The sequence below is a fragment of the Acartia tonsa genome, chromosome 12 (genome assembly GCF_053477335.1).
Source record: "Acartia tonsa isolate MP-2025a chromosome 12, ASM5347733v1, whole genome shotgun sequence".
Taxonomy (NCBI): domain Eukaryota; kingdom Metazoa; phylum Arthropoda; class Copepoda; order Calanoida; family Acartiidae; genus Acartia; species Acartia tonsa.
In genome coordinates, this window is record NC_137271.1 from 29,720,141 (window position 1) to 29,745,930 (window position 25,790).

The 25,790-nt window shown below is 31.7% G+C and overlaps 1 protein-coding gene across 1 annotated transcript in view; it reads left to right on the forward strand.

The window, feature by feature from the left end:
- LOC145333286 (regulating synaptic membrane exocytosis protein 2-like) overlaps nt 1–25,790 on the forward strand; it is a 167,114-nt gene that overhangs the window by 32,708 nt on the left and 108,616 nt on the right. The window contains exons 13-18 of the mRNA XM_080178415.1: nt 15,811–15,915; nt 16,260–16,415; nt 16,901–16,993; nt 19,724–19,773; nt 21,147–21,225; nt 21,944–22,017. Coding sequence (XP_080034541.1) covers nt 15,811–15,915; nt 16,260–16,415; nt 16,901–16,993; nt 19,724–19,773; nt 21,147–21,225; nt 21,944–22,017 — 557 coding nt within the window. The remainder of the gene's footprint in view (nt 1–15,810; nt 15,916–16,259; nt 16,416–16,900; nt 16,994–19,723; nt 19,774–21,146; nt 21,226–21,943; nt 22,018–25,790) is intronic.

Sequence of the window (25,790 nt, forward strand, 5' to 3'; positions counted from 1 at the left end):
TAACAATATAATGTGTCCAAGTATATACATACATACATACACATAATATATGGATTTTGGGATCCAAACATTTTGACATGTTAGAATAGAGAAACGGGATCTTTTGATATACCATTCTCAAAATATGTATTTACTAAAAAAAAATAATGTTTTACTATTAAAATAGAGTCTTTAGGTATAAGACAATGGACGATAAATTGATGTTGATAAACGTAATTATCTCTTTTCTACGTTGAAATTCTAGGTTGAAAATTTTTGAAATTACTATTTTGGAACCAACAGATCAAATTTCAGTAAAAGTACCCAAAGGTTTTGAGCCAATGAATAAGATAACGTGATTATAAAACTTTGGGTTCCAGAGCAATGTCAGCTCCTTCTCTAGGTTCCTAATTTTTAGGCTTACTTTTTACATTATAAAGTCTGGTTTTCGTTCTCTAACATGATAAGTCTGTGGGTTCTAAAAATATACACATAACATGTAAATGTATATATTCTATGCTTTGGTTGCAGTAAAAAAAGACAAAACAGAATTATATACAATGTTTATATACATATATATACAGTTAGAGAGATTAATTAGATGTTGCTTAGTCATTAATACAAGTAATAATATAATATAAGGAAAGAAAGTTGGAAATTATTATATGGCAGTATTTTTTCGTTATACATTATATTTTAAGTTAAGCAGCTACTGTATTTTTTTCAAAGTAAGAATTACATTCAAAATCAATTCCTATTTTTGTATAAAAGCGGATGCGCTGCTAACATCTTTCGAATTGAGTAGCCTAAAAATGTATGCTAAGTTTTCCTAAATAAAACTCTAGTTAAGCAGTTATTAAAATCGTAGAACTGAGATAATAAATAGAAAGGACTTGAATGTCGTCTTTGCATATTTTTTTATTTTATTTTCTATTTTTAGAAAAAAAACTACTTTATGTTATAGGATAATAGTTAACAAATTTTCTCTGTAATTTAAGCTAATCTTTACGACATTTTGATTGGTTGATAACGAACTATAAGTGTTCAAACTTTACAACCATTGAATTTATCTTAATGAATTTATCATCTATTGAATTCTCCCTGAAAACCAAATTTTAAATACAGAATACAAATGTTATCAAACACGTTGATAAGGTCAAACTAACATTAATTATTTGTAAACTATTTTTCAAATTTTAATCAACACTAGCTGTTTGTCTTCATATCTTTTGTCCTTTACTTTATTTTGCTACTTACTACATTTGCATTTTTAGAAAAGCTTCATACTTGCCTGAACAAATATTATTTATATCTTAATTTGATGATAAGCCCTCCGAAAATATCCGAAAAAGAAATGACCTACCCCCCAGATGATAAAAATAATCTAATAATTTTTTACAAGATTTAAAAATATAAATGCATTTAGCTTTTAACTCTTAATAAATATCTATATGGTCACAAATAATAAACCTCGAATTTATAAAAAAAAAGCAAAATATTTCAAATTATAATACTTTGCTATTTCTTCAGATTTTATTTCCTTTATTTTATGAACATCTTGGGCATCATTTTGCAGATATTTTCAACGTGTTGCTCGGACACCCGCCAAAAATTTTTAACATAGATTTGAAAAACTTAAGAGCCATTAAAGTTCACGGACGTTAATGGGATTGAAGGGGTGATTAAACTCACCAAAATTAAATTTTTTTCATTTTTATCCCCCCCCCCCAAAGTAAAAAAGCTTGGACGTCCTTTGAAGTTTTTTGCTTGTCTAATATCCTGTTACTTTTACATAAGGATTATTATCTTATTATTACAACTGCAAAATTGCCTTTTTTTTTGTAAATACTTTAGTTACAACTTATTGTACTTTATTTACTATCACAATAATTATTTGTCTCAATATTTATTTCTGATTATCTTCAATAAAGATATTCTTTTTCTAATATGATATAATAAAAAAGCCAGGGGTAAAGAAAATTTACCATTTAAGAAAAATTCATAAATGATTCTTAAACCCTTGTTCTATCCCTATCTCCCTGGGCCTATATTCTGTGAGGTGTACTTGACTAGAATATGACTATCTCTGTCTCCCTGGGCCTATATTCTGTGAGGTGTACTTGACTAGAATATGACTATCCCTGTCTCCCTGGGCCTATATTCTGTGAGGTGTACTTGACTAGAATATGACTATCCCTGTCTCCCTGTGCCTATATTCTGTGAGGTGTACTTGACTAGAATATGACTATCCCTGTCTCCCTGGTCCTATATTCTGTGAGGTGTACTTGACTAGAATATGACTATCTCTGTCTCCCTGGGCCTATATTCTATGAGGTGTACTTGACTAGAATATGACTATCCCTGTCTCCCTGGGCCTATATTCTGTGAGGTGTACTTGACTAGAATATGACTATCTCTGTCTCCCTGGGCCTATATTCTGTGAGGTGTACTTGACTAGAATATGACTATCCCTGTCTCCCTGGGCCTATATTCTGTGAGGTGTACTTGACTAGAATATGACTATCCCTGTCTCCCTGTGCCTATATTCTGTGAGGTGTACTTGACTAGAATATGACTATCTCTGTCTCCCTGGGCCTATATTCTGTGAGGTGTACTTGACTAGAATATGACTATCTCTGTCTCCCTGGGCCTATATTCTGTGAGGTGTACTTGACTAGAATATGACTATCCCTGTCTCCCTGTGCCTATATTCTGTGAGGTGTACTTGACTAGAATATGACTATCTCTGTCTCTCTGGGCCTATATTCTGTGAGGTGTACTTGACTAGAATATGACTATCCCTGTCTCCCTGGTCCTATATTCTGTGAGGTGTACTTGACTAGAATATGACTATCCCTGTCTCTCTGGGCCTATATTCTGTGAGGTGTACTTGACTAGAATATGACTATCCCTGTCTCCCTGGTCCTATATTCTGTGAGGTGTACTTGACTAGAATATGACTATCCCTGTCTCCCTGGGCCTATATTCTGTGAGGTGTACTTGACTAGAATATGACTATCCCTGTCTCCCTGGGCCTATATTATGTGAGGTGTACTTGACTAGAATATGACTATCCCTGTCTCCCTGGGCCTATATTCTGTGAGGTGTAATTGACTAGAATATGACTATCCCTGTCTCCCTGGGCCTATATTCTGTGAGGTGTACTTGACTAGAATATGACTATCTCTGTCTCCCTGGGCCTATATTCTGTGAGGTGTACGTGACTAGAATATGACTATCTCTGTCTCCCTGGGCCTATATTCTATGAGGTGTACTTGACTAGAATATGACTATCTCTGTCTCCCTGGGCCTATATTCTATGAGGTGTACTTGACTAGAATATGACTATCCCTGTCTCCCTGGGCCTATATTCTGTGAGGTGTACTTGACTAGAATATGACTATCCCTGTCTCCCTGGGCCTATATTCTGTGAGGTGTACTAGAATAGAATATGACTATCCCTGTCTCCCTGGGCCTATATTCTGTGAAGTGTACTTGACTAGAATATGACTATCCTTGCTTCCCTGGGTCTATATTCTGTGAGGTGTACGTGACTAGAATATGACTATCTCTGTCTCCCTGGGCCTATATTCTATGAGGTGTACTTGACTAGAATATGACTATCTCTGTCTCCCTGGGCCTATATTCTATGAGGTGTACTTGACTAGAATATGACTATCCCTGTCTCCCTGTGCCTATATTCTGTGAGGTGTACTTGACTAGAATATGACTATCCCTGTCTCCCTGTGCCTATATTCTGTGAGGTGTACTTGACTAGAATATGACTATCTCTGTCTCCCTGGGCCTATATTCTGTGAGGTGTACTTGACTAGAATATGACTATCCCTGTCTCCCTGGGCCTATATTCTGTGAGGTGTACTTGACTAGAATATGACTATCCCTGTCTCCCTGGGCCTATATTCTGTGAGGTGTACTAGAATAGAATATGACTATCCCTGTCTCCCTGGGCCTATATTCTGTGAAGTGTACTTGACTAGAATATGACTATCCTTGCTTCCCTGGGTCTATATTCTGTGAGGTGTACGTGACTAGAATATGACTATCTCTGTCTCCCTGGGCCTATATTCTATGAGGTGTACTTGACTAGAATATGACTATCTCTGTCTCCCTGGGCCTATATTCTATGAGGTGTACTTGACTAGAATATGACTATCCCTGTCTCCCTGGTCCTATATTCTGTGAGGTGTACTTGACTAGAATATGACTATCCCTGTCTCCCTGGGCCTATATTCTGTGAGGTGTACTTGACTAGAATATGACTATCCCTGTCTCCCTGGGCCTATATTATGTGAGGTGTACTTGACTAGAATATGACTATCCCTGTCTCCCTGGGCCTATATTCTGTGAGGTGTAATTGACTAGAATATGACTATCCCTGTCTCCCTGGGCCTATATTCTGTGAGGTGTACTTGACTAGAATATGACTATCTCTGTCTCCCTGGGCCTATATTCTGTGAGGTGTACGTGACTAGAATATGACTATCTCTGTCTCCCTGGGCCTATATTCTATGAGGTGTACTTGACTAGAATATGACTATCTCTGTCTCCCTGGGCCTATATTCTATGAGGTGTACTTGACTAGAATATGACTATCCCTGTCTCCCTGGGCCTATATTCTGTGAGGTGTACTTGACTAGAATATGACTATCCCTGTCTCCCTGGGCCTATATTCTGTGAGGTGTACTAGAATAGAATATGACTATCCCTGTCTCCCTGGGCCTATATTCTGTGAGGTGTACTTGACTAGAATATGACTATCTCTGTCTCCCTGGGCCTATATTATGTGAGGTGTACTTGACTAGAATATGACTATCTCTGTCTCCCTGGGCCTATATTCTGTGAGGTGTACTGGACTAGAATATGACTATCCCTGTCTTCCTGGGCCTATATTCTATGAGGTGTACTTGACTAGAATATGACTATCTCTGTCTCCCTGGGCCTATATTCTGTGAGGTGTACTTGACTAGAATGTGACTATCCCTGTCTCCCTGGGCCTATATTCTGTGAGGTGTACTTGACTAGAATATGAATATCCCTGTCTCCCTGGGCCTATATTCTATGAGGTGTACTTGACTAGAATATGACTAACTGATAATTATTCATCACAGATACAATTTATATTCAGTATTCCAACAGATAACCATCCACACATACCCACAAAAACTGATAATTTTTATGAGAAAAAAATTAACAATAAAAAACATTTAATGAAAAAAAAATTAAAAAAAAAAGCTTTTGATAAAAAAGAACATTAAAATAAAAAAAAATAATACATAACAAAAAATAACAGTTAACTATAGTACATTGAAGAAGTTTTTTTTTCTGTGTAAAAATGTAGAATTGATATATAACACATGAATATTGTGACAGATAAATTTTTGTCGTCAATATAGGTTGCTGATATAGTCCTTGGATATTGGTCAATACGTTCCTCCTTGGTCGGGGTGGGATAAATAAGTTTTCCCTTCTAAATGTAATAGGGATAATAGCTGTATAGACCAGCAAACATTTTATCTGGGTATGTGAGAATCTCTCATATTATCCACATATTAAATATATATTCATTTGTAGTATGATGATTATTTAAGTCCATTTATAAGAAAATTGGCATTTACTGTTTACTAACAACAAGAATAGTTATTTCTCGTATAGTATTATAAACGGCTTTCCGCGGATATAGAATGTACAATTATAAGATTAAAACTAGTTTTTTTAGCCCCGAGGTGCCTGAGGCACCGGCTAAAAAAAACTGGTTTTAATCTTATGATTGTACATTTATATTCGTAGAAAACTGGATATAATACGATGCTAGACATAGTTTTTTCGTATGGATGAGAACCGGTTCCTATCCACCGGATTCGAATGAATACGAGAAAAATAATACCTTTCCCAAACACTTACAGATAAAGAAACAAATACATACAAACAATCACACAACACCCTCCCAAATAGATTACTCTTCAAGCATATTTAATTATATATTATTATGGGATAGTGATAAGCACTTTTTTGCTGCTCCTCCTCCCCCTAAATGATAATATGATATAATTAAACCATATATTGGTAATTAGAACTTAATTTAGACAGTGAATGACAATTATATGTAATATATTTTGAATATATTCTATGAGTTCAATGTCTTTTTAGGATATCCTATTATATAAAGTTCTCTGGGTTTTTTGTCTGAAGATTAAGATCTCAATAAATACTGAAACGATTGGAACCTCTATTTTGGAAGGCTTCATGTAGATCCTGTTGTGGATTTAAACAATTTTGTTTACAGATTTAATTCTAAAAAAGCTATTTTTCAAGCCCCTTTTTATCCCTTCGAATTCTATACCCCCTAGATGCTAGGGTGAAGTTGCCAGTATATTTATAAAATAACTGTAGCCACTTCTGTATTCGAAGAGGTAGACAGGGACTAAAAAAAGGCTAAAACAATCACAAGACTTTAATATGTTAATAGAATGACCTCAAACCATTACAGGAGGTTTGTAAAGCTTTCCTAAAAAAGAGAACTCATTCAGACAAAAAAAACCTTACTACTTAATAAAATAGGATAAAATAAGATTAAAAACTTTGGGCTGAAAAGTGTGTACATATTTTTCATTGTACAATGTCACGCCGTTCTTTCCCTTTTTCTATAATTTTCTGTAGTAAATATACTATGACGACCCTTGCCCCCATGAAGCTAACTACCCCTCACTTCCTTAATCTACAACAGATCCTCTTTCCCTTTATCTAAGTTATATTATTCTGCAGTAAAAGTTAAAATCTCAGTATTATCTTTAATCTGTGTTGGTCCAGTGTTGAAAAGCTACATATATGTATGTGGAATGTATATGTGTGTGTGTATATATATAGTAAGAACCTGCATTATGCCACCACTAGAGCTACTTAAAAGGACACTCCTAAAGTATAAAATCTGTGAGAAAAAAATCTAATAGTGTACATATTTATTAGAATGCATAATGAATTAACATCAGAATGCACAATAAATAACCATTGTAACATACAATAAAGTACCATTGAATTGTACAATAAAGTACAATTGACGTGTACAATAAAGTACCATTGGAGTGTACAATAAAGTACCATTGGAGTGTTAAATAAAGTACCATTGGGGTGTATAATAAAGTACCTCCAGAGTGTACCATTTTCCTCATTTTTCTTTTAATTAAAGTCAAGTTTTATATTTATCTTTATAGAAATTTGCAGAGTGACCTTTTAAAGCCATTGTATATAAATATATATATGATTATATTCTGTCAAATAATAGAAAAATAGACAATAGTTAGTACTGCAAGGTTACTGCATCCTTCATCATCTTAACATTAAATTCAACTAGTGAAGTCATTTTAACAATCATTTCCCTTTCAGTTCAATTTAAATGGGAAATTGCTAAATAAAATAAAGATAAAAAGACATATAGCACATTATTATCCTTCTTTTAATGAGAACTTTAGAGTTTTACTAAATGAATTATAATGTTTTTAATTTTTTGTAAACTTTTACAGACAACTGTTAAATTATGGCACATTTTTATGTTTAAATTTCTTGATTTATTATTATGTTATTTTCTAGTTTTATTGGGAATTCAATAATCAACACACTAACTTAATGAACACAAAAATTATGATTTATTTGAACTTTTTTAATCATAAGTTTGTCTAAATTTCTAATTAACTCAAGGTGGCAATCTTCAGTCTGATTGACACAGAAATTAATTTCTCCTCCACCTAAAATAGATTGGGAAAAGGTCAAGAGGTCATCATACTCTACTCAGACTTTCACATAAATTGAATCAATTCATCTCCATTTTTTCAGGATGAACTTTCAGTACATATCATATAGTACATTAAAAAAGGACACTTCTATTATTAAAAAAAATAAGATTATATTCATATATAAAACTAAATCTTTGTAGCAATATTAAAAATGATAATGTAATACATACCAAATCTGATAAATCTTTAAAAAATTAAAAATTGCATAAAAAATTTTTTCTTACTTCTTAAGCCAGAATCTTATAGTTTGGTGGCTGGTTGTGGGGGCAGGGATGGTAGCGGCTGGATTTTATAATTATAATTTATGTTCTAGAACCATTGATAGTAAACCTTCCATTGAATTATATTTGATGAAACTATTTGACATTATGCATTATACATGAACTTAGTAGTGTGCACAGCAATTCACCAGGGGTGTGTGCGCCACTGCATGTACTTTTAGGTTAATCTTTAGAAATTTTAAAACTAAAATTCAAACTGTCCTTTTAATAAGCATATTAAAACTGTACCGACTAGACACTTTTGATACCCCCAGACATATTTTAATTATGCACTCATTTACCCAAAGTACACAGTAGCAGACATTCAAATTATCATACTTAAATTTTCATGTGTCAAAAAGATATTCTTAATACATTCTAAAACTAGATTAAAATTCAACTTTAAAGGTTTATTGAGATTATAAACCTTTTTTATATTGATTCCTATTTTTCAAGGCTTGAAAATTATTTCAAAAAGTATTGACATTGTTAAACCTTCAGAATAGAATTCTCAAGAATACAGAGATAGGACAATAACTGATAAAAATATTTTCCCTCATGGTGCACATGTGATTGCACCCAGAAGTGTGCACAGGGTTTGCTAGGGGGTTGTATTTCTTAGGGAGGGAACTTTCCAATTATATGTGTTGTACCCTGTTGACAAAATTATTTAGGTTATGTTAGTTGGGTTAGTGAATGTTTTTTTTATAGTTAGGTTAGGACAGTTCCATGAATTGTTTGTCAAACTACTACAAGGTTTAGGTCCCCTGCAGGGTCGATAAATTACTGTGTAGATATTGGGGGAAAGATTGTTTTGTAGATTATTTCAGCCATAAAATACCCATATATCCCTGGAATAAGATTTCGTGATGTAGTAAAGTGTTTCTTTCGAGGTTTCCCTTGTCAATTTAAATTATTTTCCGATGGCTGAAATTAAAGCCTTACAAATCATGCAAACTCGGGCTTAAGATGGACTTTTTAAAGGTTATTTTTGTGTACACAAGTGGCTCTGCCACTACCTTTATAATTTAAGAGGAGTAAAGGGGTGATAACACCTCAAAAGAAATTTATGGAAATATTTTAGATCTTAACCCTTTTTCTCCCTTCCTATTAAAACTTAATTTCCAAGTTCTGACTGCCATAGGTATCAACTAAAAAATATATATATTACCCACACTCTTAACTCTTTAAAAAGATTTAGACCCTCTTGTTCAAAAACCTAGGTTTTTAAAGGAAAATTTAATCTTTTGGATTTTAAATGATAGAGATGAATAAATTGTTTCTTTTAGATCCAATTTTTGTTTGTTTGTATTCAATCAGAAATGTTCATTAAAATTCATGTAAAAAAAGATAAATTATTTTCTTTTTTTTTATGTGTGTTATTAAGTTGTTATTGTTACAAGTGTGACAATAATATTAAATGGCAATAAATAAATTAGTTCACGCGGTCCCTAAATTTAGTTAGGATATATTATTATGATGCTATTGAGATATTACACTAAAAAAATGTGAAGTTTTTACATTGACCTTTTTAAAATCATTATGTCAATAATATTATAGCTAAGAATATTTTGATTACAACCATTAATTTGATTTAAATTTTAGTAAATATATGATTTGAAAAAAAAAATAATAAACTATATTGAGTCAACTACAACCCTTTTTTTATCTCATATAGTCGATAAAAATATAAAAATTGAAAACAATATTACTAGTTTTACATGTATTATTAGAGTACTTTCAGTAATCTAACAAAAGTACTTCAGTTCATTGTAAAAAAACGAATTCAAAAAAAAAAATTTGCTCTTAATACAAAATATTCTTTGAAATCTCAAAACGTGGTTGGATTAGGTTAATGCAAGGGTTAGCCATGGAGCTATAGTGTCCCGTAGGGATAGTCCCCTCACAGGATGGAAACAAATATTTTCAAAAGTTAAATATATTGGAAAGAAGTTGGGTTTGTGGTCAAAAAATAGGTTTAAGTAAAAGCACCGTTTTTGCTTTCATGAAATTCATGACTATAAATTCTGTTATTTTATGGTGTCCTGGCAACTGTCTTGAATGCATACAAGGAGGGTGTGTGTTATAAAGACACCCGACACCTGCGCATTAACAAGATTATCATGTTTCCCTACACAATCAAATAGGAAAACAACAAAAAATGAATTACAACTTTTTTTTACATTTTAGTATCGAAACTACTTCATAATTAACAGCGAGGGATGGAAAATTGGACTGATAATTATGATTACGATCTCAGTAGGGGACTTTAATATTTTGAGACTTATAAAATATTGTTTTTAGTGTCCAAACTATTCAACTAATGATTATTTTTAATGAACAATGTCATATTTTACATATAAAATTAAAGATTAAATAAACAAAACAAACTCACCACAATTTATATGAGGTCTTTAAACAAAAATTTACTTCAAAATTATTGTGTTATATTTTACGAGTTCCTATGAGCCTTTAGGAGGGGGGGAGGGGGGGGGGCGTTGATGGGTTTTGTGGAGAATTCGATACCTCTGTTAATTCAAGCTTTGAAAAGAAAAAAAAGATAACAAAGTCTTGGGAAATTTTTTCTAGGTGCGATTTTCTCCAAAAAAGTTATAAACCTTTCCAGGACCCATGAGAAGCCACATTGTAAAGTAGTCAGCGGTTAGCAAGATCATTCGGTTCAGACAGACTGACACAAAGACATCATGTTTCTTTCGTATATAACCTTTTTCCTCTATTATTTTTGGATAATTAGAGTTTTCTTTCTAATAATATACATAAACAAAATAGTAACCTTAGTAGAATATTAATTAATCTGTTATCACAATTATATGTTTTTATTTACCCTCCAACAAAAAAAAAAGAATAAAACTTGCCAAGTGCCTTTTTAAAAGTTCTTTTGTCTGAAGCTTAAGATCTCAAAACTACTGAAGACAGTGGGTTCTATAGTCTAGATAAGCTTCAAATATAGGTTCTGTGATGGTTTTCTGCTATTTTATTTTCAGGTTTAAGTCTTGGCGGGTTTTAAGCTTTTTTCTATGCCTCTTCGAATACAGAACCTCTAGATACTAGAGGCGTAACCACTAGTATTATGTAAAGTAGTAAGTTTTTTTTGCCTTAGCTTAAGATTTCATAAACTACTGAACTGATTGAGTTCTCTATTTAAGGGAAGCATTACATAGGTTCTTGGATGGTTTAGTCTATTTTTAGGGCAATATTTCAGTACATCTTTTCCGATGAAATATGCATCCCTTAATTAGGTTAGGCAATTGGTTTATACTTTTATTCCACAATCAAAATTTATACCGTTGTTAAATATCTATTTATCCTTATACTAAAGTAACAGGATGTTTGTCTGTTTGTGTATCTGTGTGTCTGTACTGAAGGATCTCGCTAACCGCTGAACCGATCGGGTTCTCCTTAACAGGGTAGCTTCTCATAGGTCCCAGGAAGGTTTATAAATTTTTTTTTTACTTTTTCTTTTAAAATCTGAAATAAGAAATAAGGTTATTAAATTCGACTCCCCCCTCCTCAAGTGCCCCTAGAGGCCTTTAGGGTCGTAGCCGCTAGTTTTATTATAAGCTAGTTATTGCTGCTCTGCATAAGGACATAATTATTCCTGATAAGGTGTAAGTTATTGTATGTAATTGTTGTAATATGTATACGTGTATAAATAAAAAAATATCTCTCCTGTGTTTGCCAAATTATTTCTATCATAAAAGAGAGATCACGAGTGAAGTTTCTTTAAAACTACGTAAAAAAATTAATTACTTAAAGCAATATTATCCTCATAATAAAGTAACAGGATCTTTAGCTGTCTGTATGTACTAAAGGATCTCGCTAACCGCTGAACCGATATGGTTTTTCTTTACAGGGTAGCTTTGAAAAGGTCCTGGGAAGGTTTATAACAATTTTAGGGGTGGGTAACTATGGGCTTAACCCCTAGAAGAAGAATAATTCAACAGAATATGTTAAATTTGTTATTGTCATATTTGTATTTAAGCAAAAATAGGCAATATTATAAAGATATTTTTTATAGGGAAGGGAGAGGGAGTGGCATAATTTGATTTTTTTGGTAACAAGGATGATCCTTTCCTTAAAAACAGAACAAATCTCAAGTTTTTGTATAATCCAGAGGTGAATTCTTAAAAAAAACTTTTGCTCCACTAAAATCAGTTTGCCCCACTAAAATATTAGTGAGGCAAAATTATCCTCTCTAAATTTTTTGTTTGCCTCACTAATTTTAGTGGGGCAAACTGATTTTGGTGGGGCAAACTGATTTTAGTGAGACAAAAGTTTTTTAAGAAACCACCTCAGAACACAAATGATCCAGTACACGCTCTGAGATCTTTTGAATAAGATAAAATAGTTAAATTATTGAATAAATGGATGTAGATCGTAGAATACGGTGATATTATGTCGTCTATTTTTTGGTTTCTACTATCCTAGTCTCGGGATATCGGTCAATATGTACCTGCATGGTCTGGGGAGGGAATGGGGTAATGTCATAAGGAGGGAGCCAGCTTGGAGAAACATTTATCAGGGTATTCGAGAATCTCTTAAAATATCCGTTTATTTTATTTCCACTATGGCTGTACTTTTTTTTGCTGTTTTTTGTTTACATAGGTGAGATATGGTGTAGGGGAATATCGTTATATTGCATAATATTGATACTAATCATTAATCATTACTTCATATACCAGGGCTCGGCAGCCGTCCAGTAATAGGGAAATATTTAACCACTTTAAGAATCCATGTTTGAAGCAAATAACGATTTTCTTGTAAAAAGAACATGATACATGTTATTTTTAATTTGCTGTATAGTAGCTTTCGGAGGCCACAGATGTAAATGTGGCTGCGGTTGCCGAGCCCTGCTGTGTGCCAAAAAAACAGTAGAATTATTTCATTTAGATATTCAATGTCGTTTAAGATTCTTCTCTGAAAAGCACAATTTTGTTGCTATTAATAAGATTTTAATGTAATGTTGCACAAGAAGAAAAACTATTTTGAATCTTATCCTATGATACAAAGTTTTTAATAAAGGTCTGTCCGTTAAGAGCTCGCTAACCACTGAACCAATTAGATTATTTCTTTTTTGGATGCCTCACAAGATTCTGGAAAGTTTTTCTCGTATTCATTCGAATCCGGTGGATAGGAACCGGTTCTCATCCATACGAAAAAAAAAGTTTTTTTTATTATTTTTATCCAATTTGTACGTTAAGATTTCGCTAACCACTATACCGATTAAGTTCTCAATTTTAAAGAATCTTCAAAATGTACCCACATCTATTTCGTCTTTTTATTTAATCCTTGGGATTTGTCTGTCTTTCTGCAATACAGAGCCCTTAGACACTAGAAGCGCAGTCTCTAGTCATTGAATAAAACAAAACATTAGGAAATTCTTTATTTTTCAGATAAAAAATTTAATAAAAAATGTAATTTATGTAAACCAAATAACTGTAAAGAAAAATATTTTATTTATTGTTATATTATTTTACAATTTCACAATGATCATGATTATGAGAGGTATTTGTTAGCAGTGCTGCTACTCTATAATTAAAGTGTAAGGCCGTATGTCTTGCATATAATGTTGTATAAATTGACTGTTTGTGTTTACAATCTTAACGGATTGACATACATTCTTATTGATAAACAATATTACCCTTTTCTAAAAATTAAAGTTATTAGTTTAGAAGAAACCAATTGAATATAATTGAAAGTGCCCGAAATTTTTGAGCTGATGAATAAGAAAACGTGGCTATAAAACTTTGAATCCCCTAGCTTATAATTGCTGCGCTAATTATATACAAACAGTCCTTGTTAATTTTATAATTGTGTTTCTTATTAATAAACATCAAACAATAGACAAAGTTTCTATAAAATAAGTCATAATAGAAATATTAAATATTTGATGATTCTACAGTGTGTTTTTTTATGAGAACTTTTTTGAAAGCAATTTTACCCCACTTATAGTTATCAGAATTTAATGATTAATGGCTTATTTTCTTCGTTTTTTAAGGCAATTAATAAAACACCAAAAAAATATATCAGTTTTTATTTAAAAAGTACAGTAAAATCTAAATTTCAAAACTTAGGTGTAAACATCTAAAAATGGTTTTAGCGCATTTTTCTTATGCCTAAATCTTCTAAGAAAAAAATTGGATTTTCTGTAGTCGACTTTGGAGGGCTAGTACTCCCTCCCTGGTTAAGATATGACCTTCAAACTTTGATATGTTCTAGTACATGTCCCTAATAGTATCTGTATACATTTTTAGCTTTATATCTAAATTTGAAGTGTTTAACAGCCATTCTTGCAAAAGGTTGAATATTTGAGCATTAGAAAAATGCGCTAAAACCATTTTTAGATGTTGTTACCTCAGTTTTGAATTTTAGATTTTACTGTACTTTTTAAATAAAAACTTAAATATTTTTTTGATGTTTTATTAATTGCCTTAAAAAACGAAGAAAATAAGCTATTAATCATTAAAATCTGGTAACTATAAGTGGGGTAAAATTGCTTTCAAAAAAGTTCTCATAAAAAAAAACACACTGTATAATGTTATTATAAATGTTACTCTTGTCAAGCGATAATTTTATAATCTTGATAATTATTTTTTTTTTAAAGCGAAGCTTTTCTATAATTAGGGTCAGTCCGTCCGTCCGTCCGTCCGTCCGTCCGTACGTCCGAGATAGTTAGCTTTTATTAGTTAATTTAGGCATGTTAGAATTGTCCTATCGATTTCAAACTTTGCATGGTGATTCCTGTAGTAGTTAGGTACGATTTAGAAAGCGTAGCAACTCTATAATCGTTACCAGAATGTCCGTATGTCCATTTTAAACATGTTGATTTTTTTACTTTTTTAATAACAATTTTTTATGTGATAAAATAATCCGATTAGTCTGATTTTTTTATTACTGATTCCTATTACAACAAGGTACAATATTATGAGCGAAGCATCTCTATAATCAATTATTAAAATGTCAGTATGTCCTTAAACAGAATTCTGTATTTAAGAAGTTTTGCAACAAATTTACGTATAATTTTGTCAAACCTTATATTTTCATATTTTGTATATTCAGTTCTGACACTCAACAAAAGTTAATGTTCGTCTGTCATATCGTTTCAGAGCTTCGCTTTTATGGATGTTGTCATCCTTGTTTTCTTGATAACCAACTATCTATCTATCTCTTTTTCTTAGATATCAAATTAATTGTTATAAAATTTTCTATGTATCTAGTTATAACATTTCAAAACTCCCAGAAAAATTATCAATTTCTTATTTTAACTATCTATCTAGCTATCTAAAAATCTTTCCATCTAATAATCTATATGACTATCTTTCTATCAAACTAATTATCTATCTATCTATCTTAATATCATTCCATTATTACTCATGACTCCCTAGATGAATTAACATTTCTCTATATTAGTATTTCTGTATTTTTAGCAGCGAAGCTGCTCTATAATTTTAAATGACCGTTTGTCTTGTTTTGGGGGAAACATGATTTTCTCGGCTCCTAAAAAAATAGAAGTCTGAAACTTTTTGACAACATTTCCACTATTAAGGAGCATTCTTGACTATAAAACATCCATTGCGAATGGACTCATCTTTAGCAGGTTTTGGGTTATTTTTACATTTTCCTCTTAGGTCATTGTTTTTTGGAAAATAAATCAATATAATTTGACTGTATATATTTAATAAATTTATACTTGTCGTTCTATTTATGTTTATACACCCAATGATAATAAATCTAATTTCTAGGCTTGGCAGCCGGGCGTGAGCGGGGCGAGAATGGTTGCCCACATCCGCCTTCAGAACTTCCCCCAGTCCTACCCTCCAGATATTCAGCACAGTATAGGTGTTAAGGTAAGGGACCAATGATTACATTCCAGGGTTCTAAAGGGATAAGGCAATAGCTGATAAATTGATGTACATCCCTATTGGCGATAAACAAAATAATCTCTTCTGAAACGTATGTACACTCAATAAAATGAACCAACCAATCAAAATTTAATAAATGTCCCCAAGGTTGGTATTCAAACTAATAAGAAACCTGTTAGATAAAGCTTAGGGGATCAGTGTAATAAACAGCTGAATGTTCCTGATAGATTTTAAATCATTTATGAAGATGCGAAAACAAATTTTAATAGAGATAGAAATTATCTGCCATTGAGCAGTCTTCTGTAAAGATTAATAACTCCATTATTTAGATCTCCGGTGGTGTGTTGTTATCCACAAACAAATATGGCGCCCTAATTGAGCGCGTAAAACGTGGGAGTGCAGCTGATATCGAAGGTCGTCTTCTACCTGGGGACGAAGTTCTCGAGTGGAACGGCCATAGCCTTCAAAATAAAACAAGAGAAGAGGTATGAAAAAAGTTAACAACGACAATTATGTCCTAAATAGCAAGAACCAGCTTGTACAACTGTTTAAATAAGTTTAAAACGTGAAAGCTACTTCTTTTGATATATTTTTATAATTGAATCAAATATCAAGGCATAATGCTATTCAAATTAAGACAACTAACTATTGTTAGCATATTTTGTATAAAATCGTCAAACTTTTTAATATTTAACATGCATAGAATTAATATTAGAATGAATATAAAATGCGTGGATATTTAGGTTGGTACTAAAGTCCTCAGATATTGGTCAATAATAATACGTTTCTGCATATTCATTAAAGGGTATGAGGTAAATTGGTGGGGGGGGGGGGGGGTGGTAGATAGTGGGTATCGTTAAATTAGCCTGCTATAAGAGAAACATTTTATCAGAGCATTCGCGAATCTCACAATATCCAAATATTCTATATCCATTGTTATTAGGCAAAATCTCAAAAAAATATTTTACAGGTTGAAGAAGTATTAGCCCGATCCGCGGGTGGTAGAACTGTAGAACTTTTAGTTAGAAGAGACACAGTACATCATAGGTCTAGATTATATAAGGTAAATATTTGTCAATATTAAGTGGGTCAAAGTGATGGTATCATTAAAAAGGATATCTGATATTCAGTAGTTCCAGAATGTATGAAAGTTTATAAAGTAAAAGGGCAAATAACCACTTGAATTCTGCTTCTAAGAGTCAATTAGTTTTTGATCATAATAATCTTTTTTGTTTTATTTAGGAAATAAATGTTTGAATAATCCATATTTGCAGAATATAAACTAAACAAAGAAGGGCCCTGGATTTGCCTTTCATTTTAAAAACGATGAAAACGTTAAAATATTTTGACCATCGTTTCGTAGTATTTTCACAGTAGCTTTTTTCCTATTTCTAGCCCCTGCGGGAGGCTCTACCCCTGCGTGGCAATCATTAACATTTACTTACCTAACCTAACCTAAAATAACCTTAAAAAAGCTACTGTGAAAATACGATGAAACCAGGACCTTAGTTTTCTTTCTACTACCCAAATACATATTTTTTTTATTTTCTGAAAAGTAAAAACATTATTTATTGTATAATAATCCAACGCAATATGAACTGAAAACAGGTTAATTAGAACCAAAATTATCAGAAAAAGAATTGTATTTTTACATAATTCCAAAGTAATACAGAGTTCCAAATAAATTCTTATGAATTTGCAAATTATTTTTTTTTATGTTCTGCAAGTTTCAGGGAAAAAGTGATAATCAAAGATTTTTTTGTAAAATTTGTATTACTAACTTTTAGTTTTTTTACATTTTTGTTACACAGTTATAGGTTACTAAATAATTAAGCTATGTACTGTACACCGTTCTTTTTTTCATCTAAATTTTATCTTTATGATTAATACTTTTATGCCTGGTTAGTTGTGATTAATTTAGCCTTGAAATATAAACCTGGCACCAACTTAATTAACAGGATAGGTATGAGGTGATTCAAAATAATTAAAATATTTAAACTTTTTAAAATGTAAACCAACTTAATCAACAAAATAACTAAAATTTGGAGATTGGTTTCCAAGTAATATGATAGGTGGGAGTGATACAAAATAGGTAAAGGGTATAGCAAAATAATCTCAAAGTTTGGTGATTGGTTCTAAATTAACAAGATAGGTAGGAGGCGATTCAAAATAATCAAAATATTTATAGGTAAGGGGGGGGGGGGATACAAAAGAACATATTTTTTTTTTAAATCTCAATGTATAAAAAAAATTTTAGATATAAACCCGACACTAACTTAATTATTAGGATATTGAGGTTTTTACAAAATAAACTTTTAAAAAAAAATATGGTTTTGTTTCCTATTTAGGGTTGACATTATTTTAGTGGGTTGATTTTTGACATATTTCCAAAACATTTTGGGGAATTATTACCCCTTTAAACCATCTTCATGTACGTTCTTGTTATTTTAACTGGTGGAAATGTTGAGAACATAATTTTTTTTTCTTCGGGTTTTATTCTTTATTTTAATGGTCAAGGTAGGATTTGCTGGAGGGGACAGTGGGTTCTAAATTATTCTGGACTCATATTAAATGTTGATTTGGTTGCACAAACCAGCAGTGTCCAAAAATCAAAAAAGATCCTTAAAATACAGATTAATTATTTTTAAAGAAGGTGTATCAACTATTTTTTTTATAGCTAGCCGGTTCTTTTAGTAAGTAGTAGATGTAAAATTTTTCATAGAATTCAGATATGCAATCGGTTTTTTTGTAGACCTCTTATTTTTTAAGTAATTTAAGTTTAAAAAAAAAAAATTAAGTCGATTTTAAGGTACTAAAATGCAACAAAAAAAAGAAAGAAAATGGTCATTATGAACAAAAATAGTAAGATCTTTAATTTGACACCTTACTTTTTCAATTCTGTCAGGTAATTATTGAAAAAATCGATTTTTTTAAACCCACGAGAATAAAAACTTTGAACTTAATTTTATTATTTCACAAATAAAAAAATATGGGTTCATATATACCATTAGAATCAGAAAAATATTACGAATCCATTGTAAGCAAAATTGAAAAAAAAAGTTTACAATATAGTATATAAACTACAATAAAAGGAATTATATGAAAATATCATATTATGTTGTACAGGCAACGTCTTAATTCTTCAATTGAGTATAAAAATGGGAAGGGGGTAAAGAGGGGGTAAAGAGGGGGTAAAAAAGGGAATACAATAGTGTTGTCTGAACAAAAAAAATAATTGGCCATTTCTGTAATTTTTTAATTTTTTAATTTTTTTCAATTTTGCTTACAATGGATTCGTAATATTTTTCTGATTCTAATGGTATATATGAACCCATGTTTTTTATGTCTGTTTGAGAAAATATTTAGGTCTAAAGTTTTTATTATACCGAGGTTAAAAAAATAGATTTTTTCAATAATTACTCAACAGAAATTTAAAAGTAAGGTGTCAAATTAAAGATCTTACTATTTTTGTTCTTACTGACCATTTTCTTCTTTTATTTTGTTGCGTTTTAGTACCTTAAAACCGACTTAATTATTTTTTTTAAAAACTTAAATTACTTAAAAAATAAGAGGTCTACAAAAAAACCGATTGCATATTTGAATTCTATGAAAAATTTTACATCTACTACTTACTAAAAGAACCGGCTAGCTATAAAAAAAAAAGTTGATACAACTTCTTTTAACAAACGATTAGAGTAAAGATATATTTAACCTTCGTTGACCTATCTCTAGCTGGTGAGATATTATGTAGTTGTTTAATATATTAATTATTAACAATGCTTTATTATTTCAGGAATTTGATGAATTAGGGAGGCCCGTAGATCCGCTAATGGTTGATAATAGGTACACTTGTTTTATTAGAATGTAGCTACTGTACGATTTATATATGTTTGTCTGTCTTTAACGTCCATTTTCAATTTTTCATTTACTTATGCAAAGTTGCTTCTTAACAACCAATTGTATAGGAATGGTATTACAATTATAAAATGTAGCATATCCTTATAATAAAGTAAAAGGATGTGTGTTTGACTGTACCGATGGATCTCGCTAACCGCTGAACCGATCGGGTTCTCCTTATCAGGGTAGCTTCTCATATGTCCCGGGAAGATTTATAACTATTTTTGGGGAGGGTACCCTCCCAAGAGAAATCGCCTCTAAAACAGAATTACCCCCCCTCCAAAAAAAAAAAAAGAGGCGTAGCCGCTAGTAACCAATATAGAAATCAACATATTAACATTTGGATGTTGCACCAGATTTCTATGTTCTCTGAAAGAGTAATGATCGCAGCTGGCTAAAATAACAATAACTCCCATCCACCCCCCTTTACCTCATTCCCTCTCCTCCTACTGGATGAAAGAACTGACCAATAATATCCATTAATATATGTTTGGCAATTTTTATACTTACTACAAGCTAAACAATTTAATTTTTTTTAACGGACAATTTTTTCAATCCTTCACATATATCATAAAACTGTTTTAAAAGTTTGCAAAGGTGTGAAAACGAACATTCTTTATTAAAAAATATATAAAAAAAAATTTTCTTCGCCAGCTATACACATTTTCATTCTTTTAGTTAACAAATCTTGGAATTTCTAAAATATTTTATTATTATTATTTTTACAAAAGAAAGATTTTCAAAACAATTTTATAATTTTCTTTTATATTTTGTTTTAATTTTGCAAATTTATTTGTTATTTTCTATTGTTTTAAGTGACAAAGAAAAGTTATAGAATTATTTAATATCAAATAGAGATGATTTTATAACAAAAAATAGGTGCTTTCCCACGAGTGCCTGGTTGAGCCCTGAAAGTCTCCTTATCTTTTTTGATGATGTTTTTTTCCTTTATTTAACCCCCAATACTCAATTAAACCTAACCTAACCTGACCTAAAGTAATAAACAAACAATCGAACTACCCCCCTCCCACTCATTTCTAATTAATTTTTTAAAAGGTGGGGGAAGGGGAGGGTTATCAGTGCGAAAAGGGGTACTTTGAGTAATTGCGCCAAAAATTATTACTTGTACTTGCTAAACTTGGAATCTTTATGTTGACTAACAACATTTTTTCTTCACAATTGCCTTTTACAAATTTGATGACGACTAGCTACAAACAAAACAGCTTCAAATTCAAACCATGTGATTAACATTAAATAGATGTCTGATTTTAATACATAGATACAGTTCGAATAATTCTTTATTTTCTTTTAATTTTCAGATTAGATCGACGGAGAGGGGAGGGGGGTTTACGGGCCGGAGAAGGGGGACGAGATGCTGGGAGGGGACCAAGGCTCCAGGTAAATACTTTTCCAGTATGGCTTCGAAACCGCTTGATATCCGCTGGATAAGAACCGGTTCTCAGCGATACTGAAAAATCATGTATAGCATCGTGTTACAGACAATTTTCCAAGAATATCAAAATTCAAATAAATAAATCAATACCAACTCTGTTAGCACTTCGGCTCTAACAAAACTGGTTTTCATCTGAAAATTTTTCATTTTAATATCTACGAAAAGCTGTCTTTAATACGATGCGATAATTAAATTTAAATGACATGTAAATGAATGAGGACTTAAAGAGTTGGTTTGCTGGCAACTAGATGGTACATAACCAATAAGTCTTATTAAAGTAAAAATTGAAGTTATAACAAATATGTAGAGTTTTTATTTAAATTCCTGACCAAAGGAAACCTACATTGAAAAACAAAACTAAAGGTACTATATGAAGAATAAAAGGATCACAGTATTAGCTTTACGTCCTGCCTTTAAAATTGTGTATTGAAATGTCTAAATATGTTCAGTGTCCTACTTTGATTTGCCCTAATGAATATAGCAAAACATTTTGACATAGGAAAAATTCAAATCATCATAATTGATAAATTCTACATTAATGATAATTGAAAAAGTGTCTTCTTGTTGTTGGGAAATTGTTAGGTTCAAGGATCACAAGGGGTTGTACTAAAGAAGTTAAAAAATAGACCTATTGCTGCTATTTATTTGTTAATGTTACCCTAGGTGAAGACATGGTATGATAAGAATAGAATGGAACTTGTTGTCACGTGTCTGGGAGCGGTCAATCTACCTCACAGGTAAAATAAAACGTTGAAATTTAAAATCCTGTTTTTATTTTAAAAAATCATTAGTAGCGCAGCTACTACATAAATAATTCATATTCATTATCAAACGAAAACTTTTAAAGGGTAATTAGATTAGATCTTGCTAATTCTAAAACCATATTGTTGAAATTTCTCCATGTCTAATGTCCTATTATACAAAGTAGTAAGGTTTTTGTTTGTATGTCCGTTAAAATCTTGCTAACTGCTAAAGCAAATGAGTTATCCATATAAATTAAGCTTCACATAGTGACATAACCCCTGAGATTTTTTGTACCTATTCTATTTTATTCTTTAATTGGATGAATTTAGCTATAGGCTATTTTTTCCTTCCTTTCGTTCCCATTTTTAATTCAGAGCTAGAGACCATGCCAATTTTTCATGAGTTTCTAGGTTCCTAAAGGGGCGTTATCACTAGTTTTTATAACAAGAATCAAACACATAAACTCAGTAGTAGTACAAAATAATTTATATAAATTTTCTTTAAAATTTGCACTTTGAGTGTAAGAAATTGTACCTAATCATTTATCACATGACAAAGCAAAAAAAATGAAATTTAATATCTTCCAAAAGAAAACATATGTTCTGATTTTTAATGTAGCTGAAGTAAAATAAAATATAAGTTAGGTATATCTATCTACATTCTTTTTTTCTGTTAACCTATTTAGAAAATAAAAAACATTAACCCATTCGTACCCACTAGATCTTTTCATGAAAATACACTTTTTTGAATTTTAGTCTTCTGCTAACCTAAAAAGTTACTATAGGAGCCTAGAAATACATATACAAAATTTCAGCTCTCTATCTCTACTGGCGACCTAGCGCCAGGCATGTAAAATATCAACAGATAACGGTAGCACGGCGGTTTTAACAATATCTCAGCAATGTGCAGGTTTTAAGCTCTTCTGCATATTTCAATTTAAACACATAAGGACAAAGGTATATTTTCCCAAAAATCTTTTGTCAAAGTCTACTCTACACCTAGCGCCAGTCAGTTTTCTAAAATCATGCATTTTATACCTGTGAAAATAGAAATCGCCAGCGCTAGGTGTAGAGTAGACTTTGACAAAAGATTTTTGGGATATTATATCTTTGGCCTTATGTGTTTAAATTGAAATATGCAGAACACCTACATTCATCTTCCAAGCCATTCTCTAAGCATTTTAATTTTTTTATGAAATAACGGAATTTCAAAACTGCCCTTTGAAAAGGCCTAAAAAATATCTTTTTTGTCACTTTTTTCACTGCTTATAGTTACAACTTATTAAGATATTATGCTCAGTTAAAAAAAAATCGGCGCCTCCAACTCCAAAACCAGCAAAAACTGGCAGTTAAACTTCTGTGCCCCTACTTGCCCCCCTCTTCGGCCAACAGTAGTTATCTCAAGAAGTAAAAGATATATCACACAGAAAGAAAACTTTTAAAATAAAACTGAACTAAGTAACCATTACAGATTTCACTTTGGGACTTTCCTTCTAGGGGCTTGTGGAGCAAAAGACCCCCCAAAACACTAAAAATATGAGTTCTGAGCTTATTTTTAAAGATATCAACCTGATTTTTTTTGAAGACTTTGTTAACGTAATGGAACTCAGTAACATTTCATTTTGGGACTTTCCTTCTAGGGGCTTGTTTGGCAAAAGACCCCCAAAAACTAAAAATATGAGTTCTGGACTTATTTTTAAAGATATCAACCTAATTTTTTTGAGAAAACTTTTTTCACATAACCAAACTCAACAACCTATACAGATTTTATTTTGGGACTTTCCTTCCAGATGCTAGTGGAGCAAAAGAACCCCAAAAACACAAAAAATATGAGTTCTGAGCTTATTTTTAAAGATATCAACCTGATTTTTTTAAAGAAAACTTTTTTAACATAATCAAACTCAGTAATGTTTACAGATTTCATTTTAGGACTTTCCTTCTAGGGGCTAGTTGGGCAAAAGACCCCCAAAAACTAAAAATATGAGTTCTGGACTTATCTTTAAAAATACCAACCTAATTTTTTTGAAAAAACTTTTTCACATAACTGAACTCAGTAACCTTTACAGATTTCATTTTGGGACTTTCTTTCTAGGGGTTTGTGGAGCAAAAGACCCCCCAAGACACATAACCAAACTCAACAACCTATACAGATTTCATTTTGGGACTTTCCTTCCAGGTGCTAGTGGAGACCCCCAAAAACGAAAAATATGAGTTCTGAGCTTATATTTAGAAATATCAACCTGATTTTTTTAAAGAAAACTTTTTTAATATAACCAAACTCAGTAATGTTTATAGATTGTTGTGGAGCAAAAGATCCCCCCCCCCATATTTTAGTGTTTTGGAGGGTCTTTTGCTCCACAAGCCCCTAGAAGGTAAGTCCCAAAATTAAATATGTAATGGGTACTTAGTACAGTTATGTTCAAATAGTTTTCATAAAAAAAATAAGCTCAATATCTCTAAAAATAAGCTCAGAACTCATATTTTTATTGTTTTGGGGGTCTTTTTTCCTACCTGCCCCTAGAAGGAATAAAAGTGTTGGGGGGGTCTTTTGCTCAACAAGCCCCTAAAAGGAAAGTCCTAAAATTAAATCTGTAATGGTTACTGAGTTCAGTTATATTCAAAAAGTTTTCATTAAAAAATCAGCTCAATATCTCTAAAAATAAGCTCAGAACTCATATTTTTATTGTTTTGGGGGTCTTTTGTTCCACTAGCCCCTAGAAGGAAAGTCCCAAAATGAAATCTGTAAATGTTACTGAGGTTGGTTATGTTAACAAAGTTTTCTAAAAAAAATCAGGTTGGTATCTTTAAAAATAAGCTCAGAACTCATATTTTTAGTTTTGGGGGTCTTTTGCCCAACTAGCCCCTAGAAGGAAAGTCCTAAAATGAAATCTGTAAACATTACTGAGTTTGGTTATGTTAAAAATGTTTTCTTTAAAAAAGTCAGGTTAATATCTTTATATATCAGCTCAGAACTCATACTTTTTGTGTTTTCGGGGGTCTTTTGCTCCACAAGCCCCTCTAAGCAAAGTCCCAAAAAGAAATGTGTAAACATTACTGAGTTCAGTTTTATCTAAAAAGTTTTCTTTAAAAAAATCAGGTTGATATCTTTAAAAATAAGCTCAGAACTTATATTTTTTTGTGTTTTGGGGGGTCTTTTGCTCCACTAGCTCCTGGAAGGAAAGTCCCAAAATGAAATCTGTATAGGTTGCTGAGTTTGGTTATGTAAAAAAAGTTTTCTCAAAAAAAATCAGGTTGATATCTTTAAAAATAAGCTCAGAACTCATATTTTTAGTGTATTGGGGGGTCTTTTGCTCCACAAGCCCCTAGAAGGAAAGTCCCAAAATGAAATCTGTAATGGTTACTTAGTTCAGTTTTATTTTAAAAGTTTTCTTTCTGTGTGATATCTCTTTTACTTCTTGAGATAACTACTGTTGGCCAATGAGGGGGGCAAGTAGGGGCATAGAAGTTTAACTGCCAGTTTTTGCCGGTTTTGGTGCTGGAGGCGCCGATTTTTTTTTAACTGAGCATAATATCTTAATAAGTTGTAACTATAAGCAGTGAAAAAAGTGACAAAAAAAGATATTTTTTAGGCCTTTTCAGAGGGCAGTTTTGAAATCCCGTTATTTCATAAAAAAAAATAAAATGCTTAGAGAATGGCTTGGAAGATGAATTTAGGTGTTCTGCATATTTCAATTTAAACACATAAGGCCAAAGATATAATATCCCAAAAATCTTTTGTCAAAGTCTACTCTACACCTAGCGCTGGC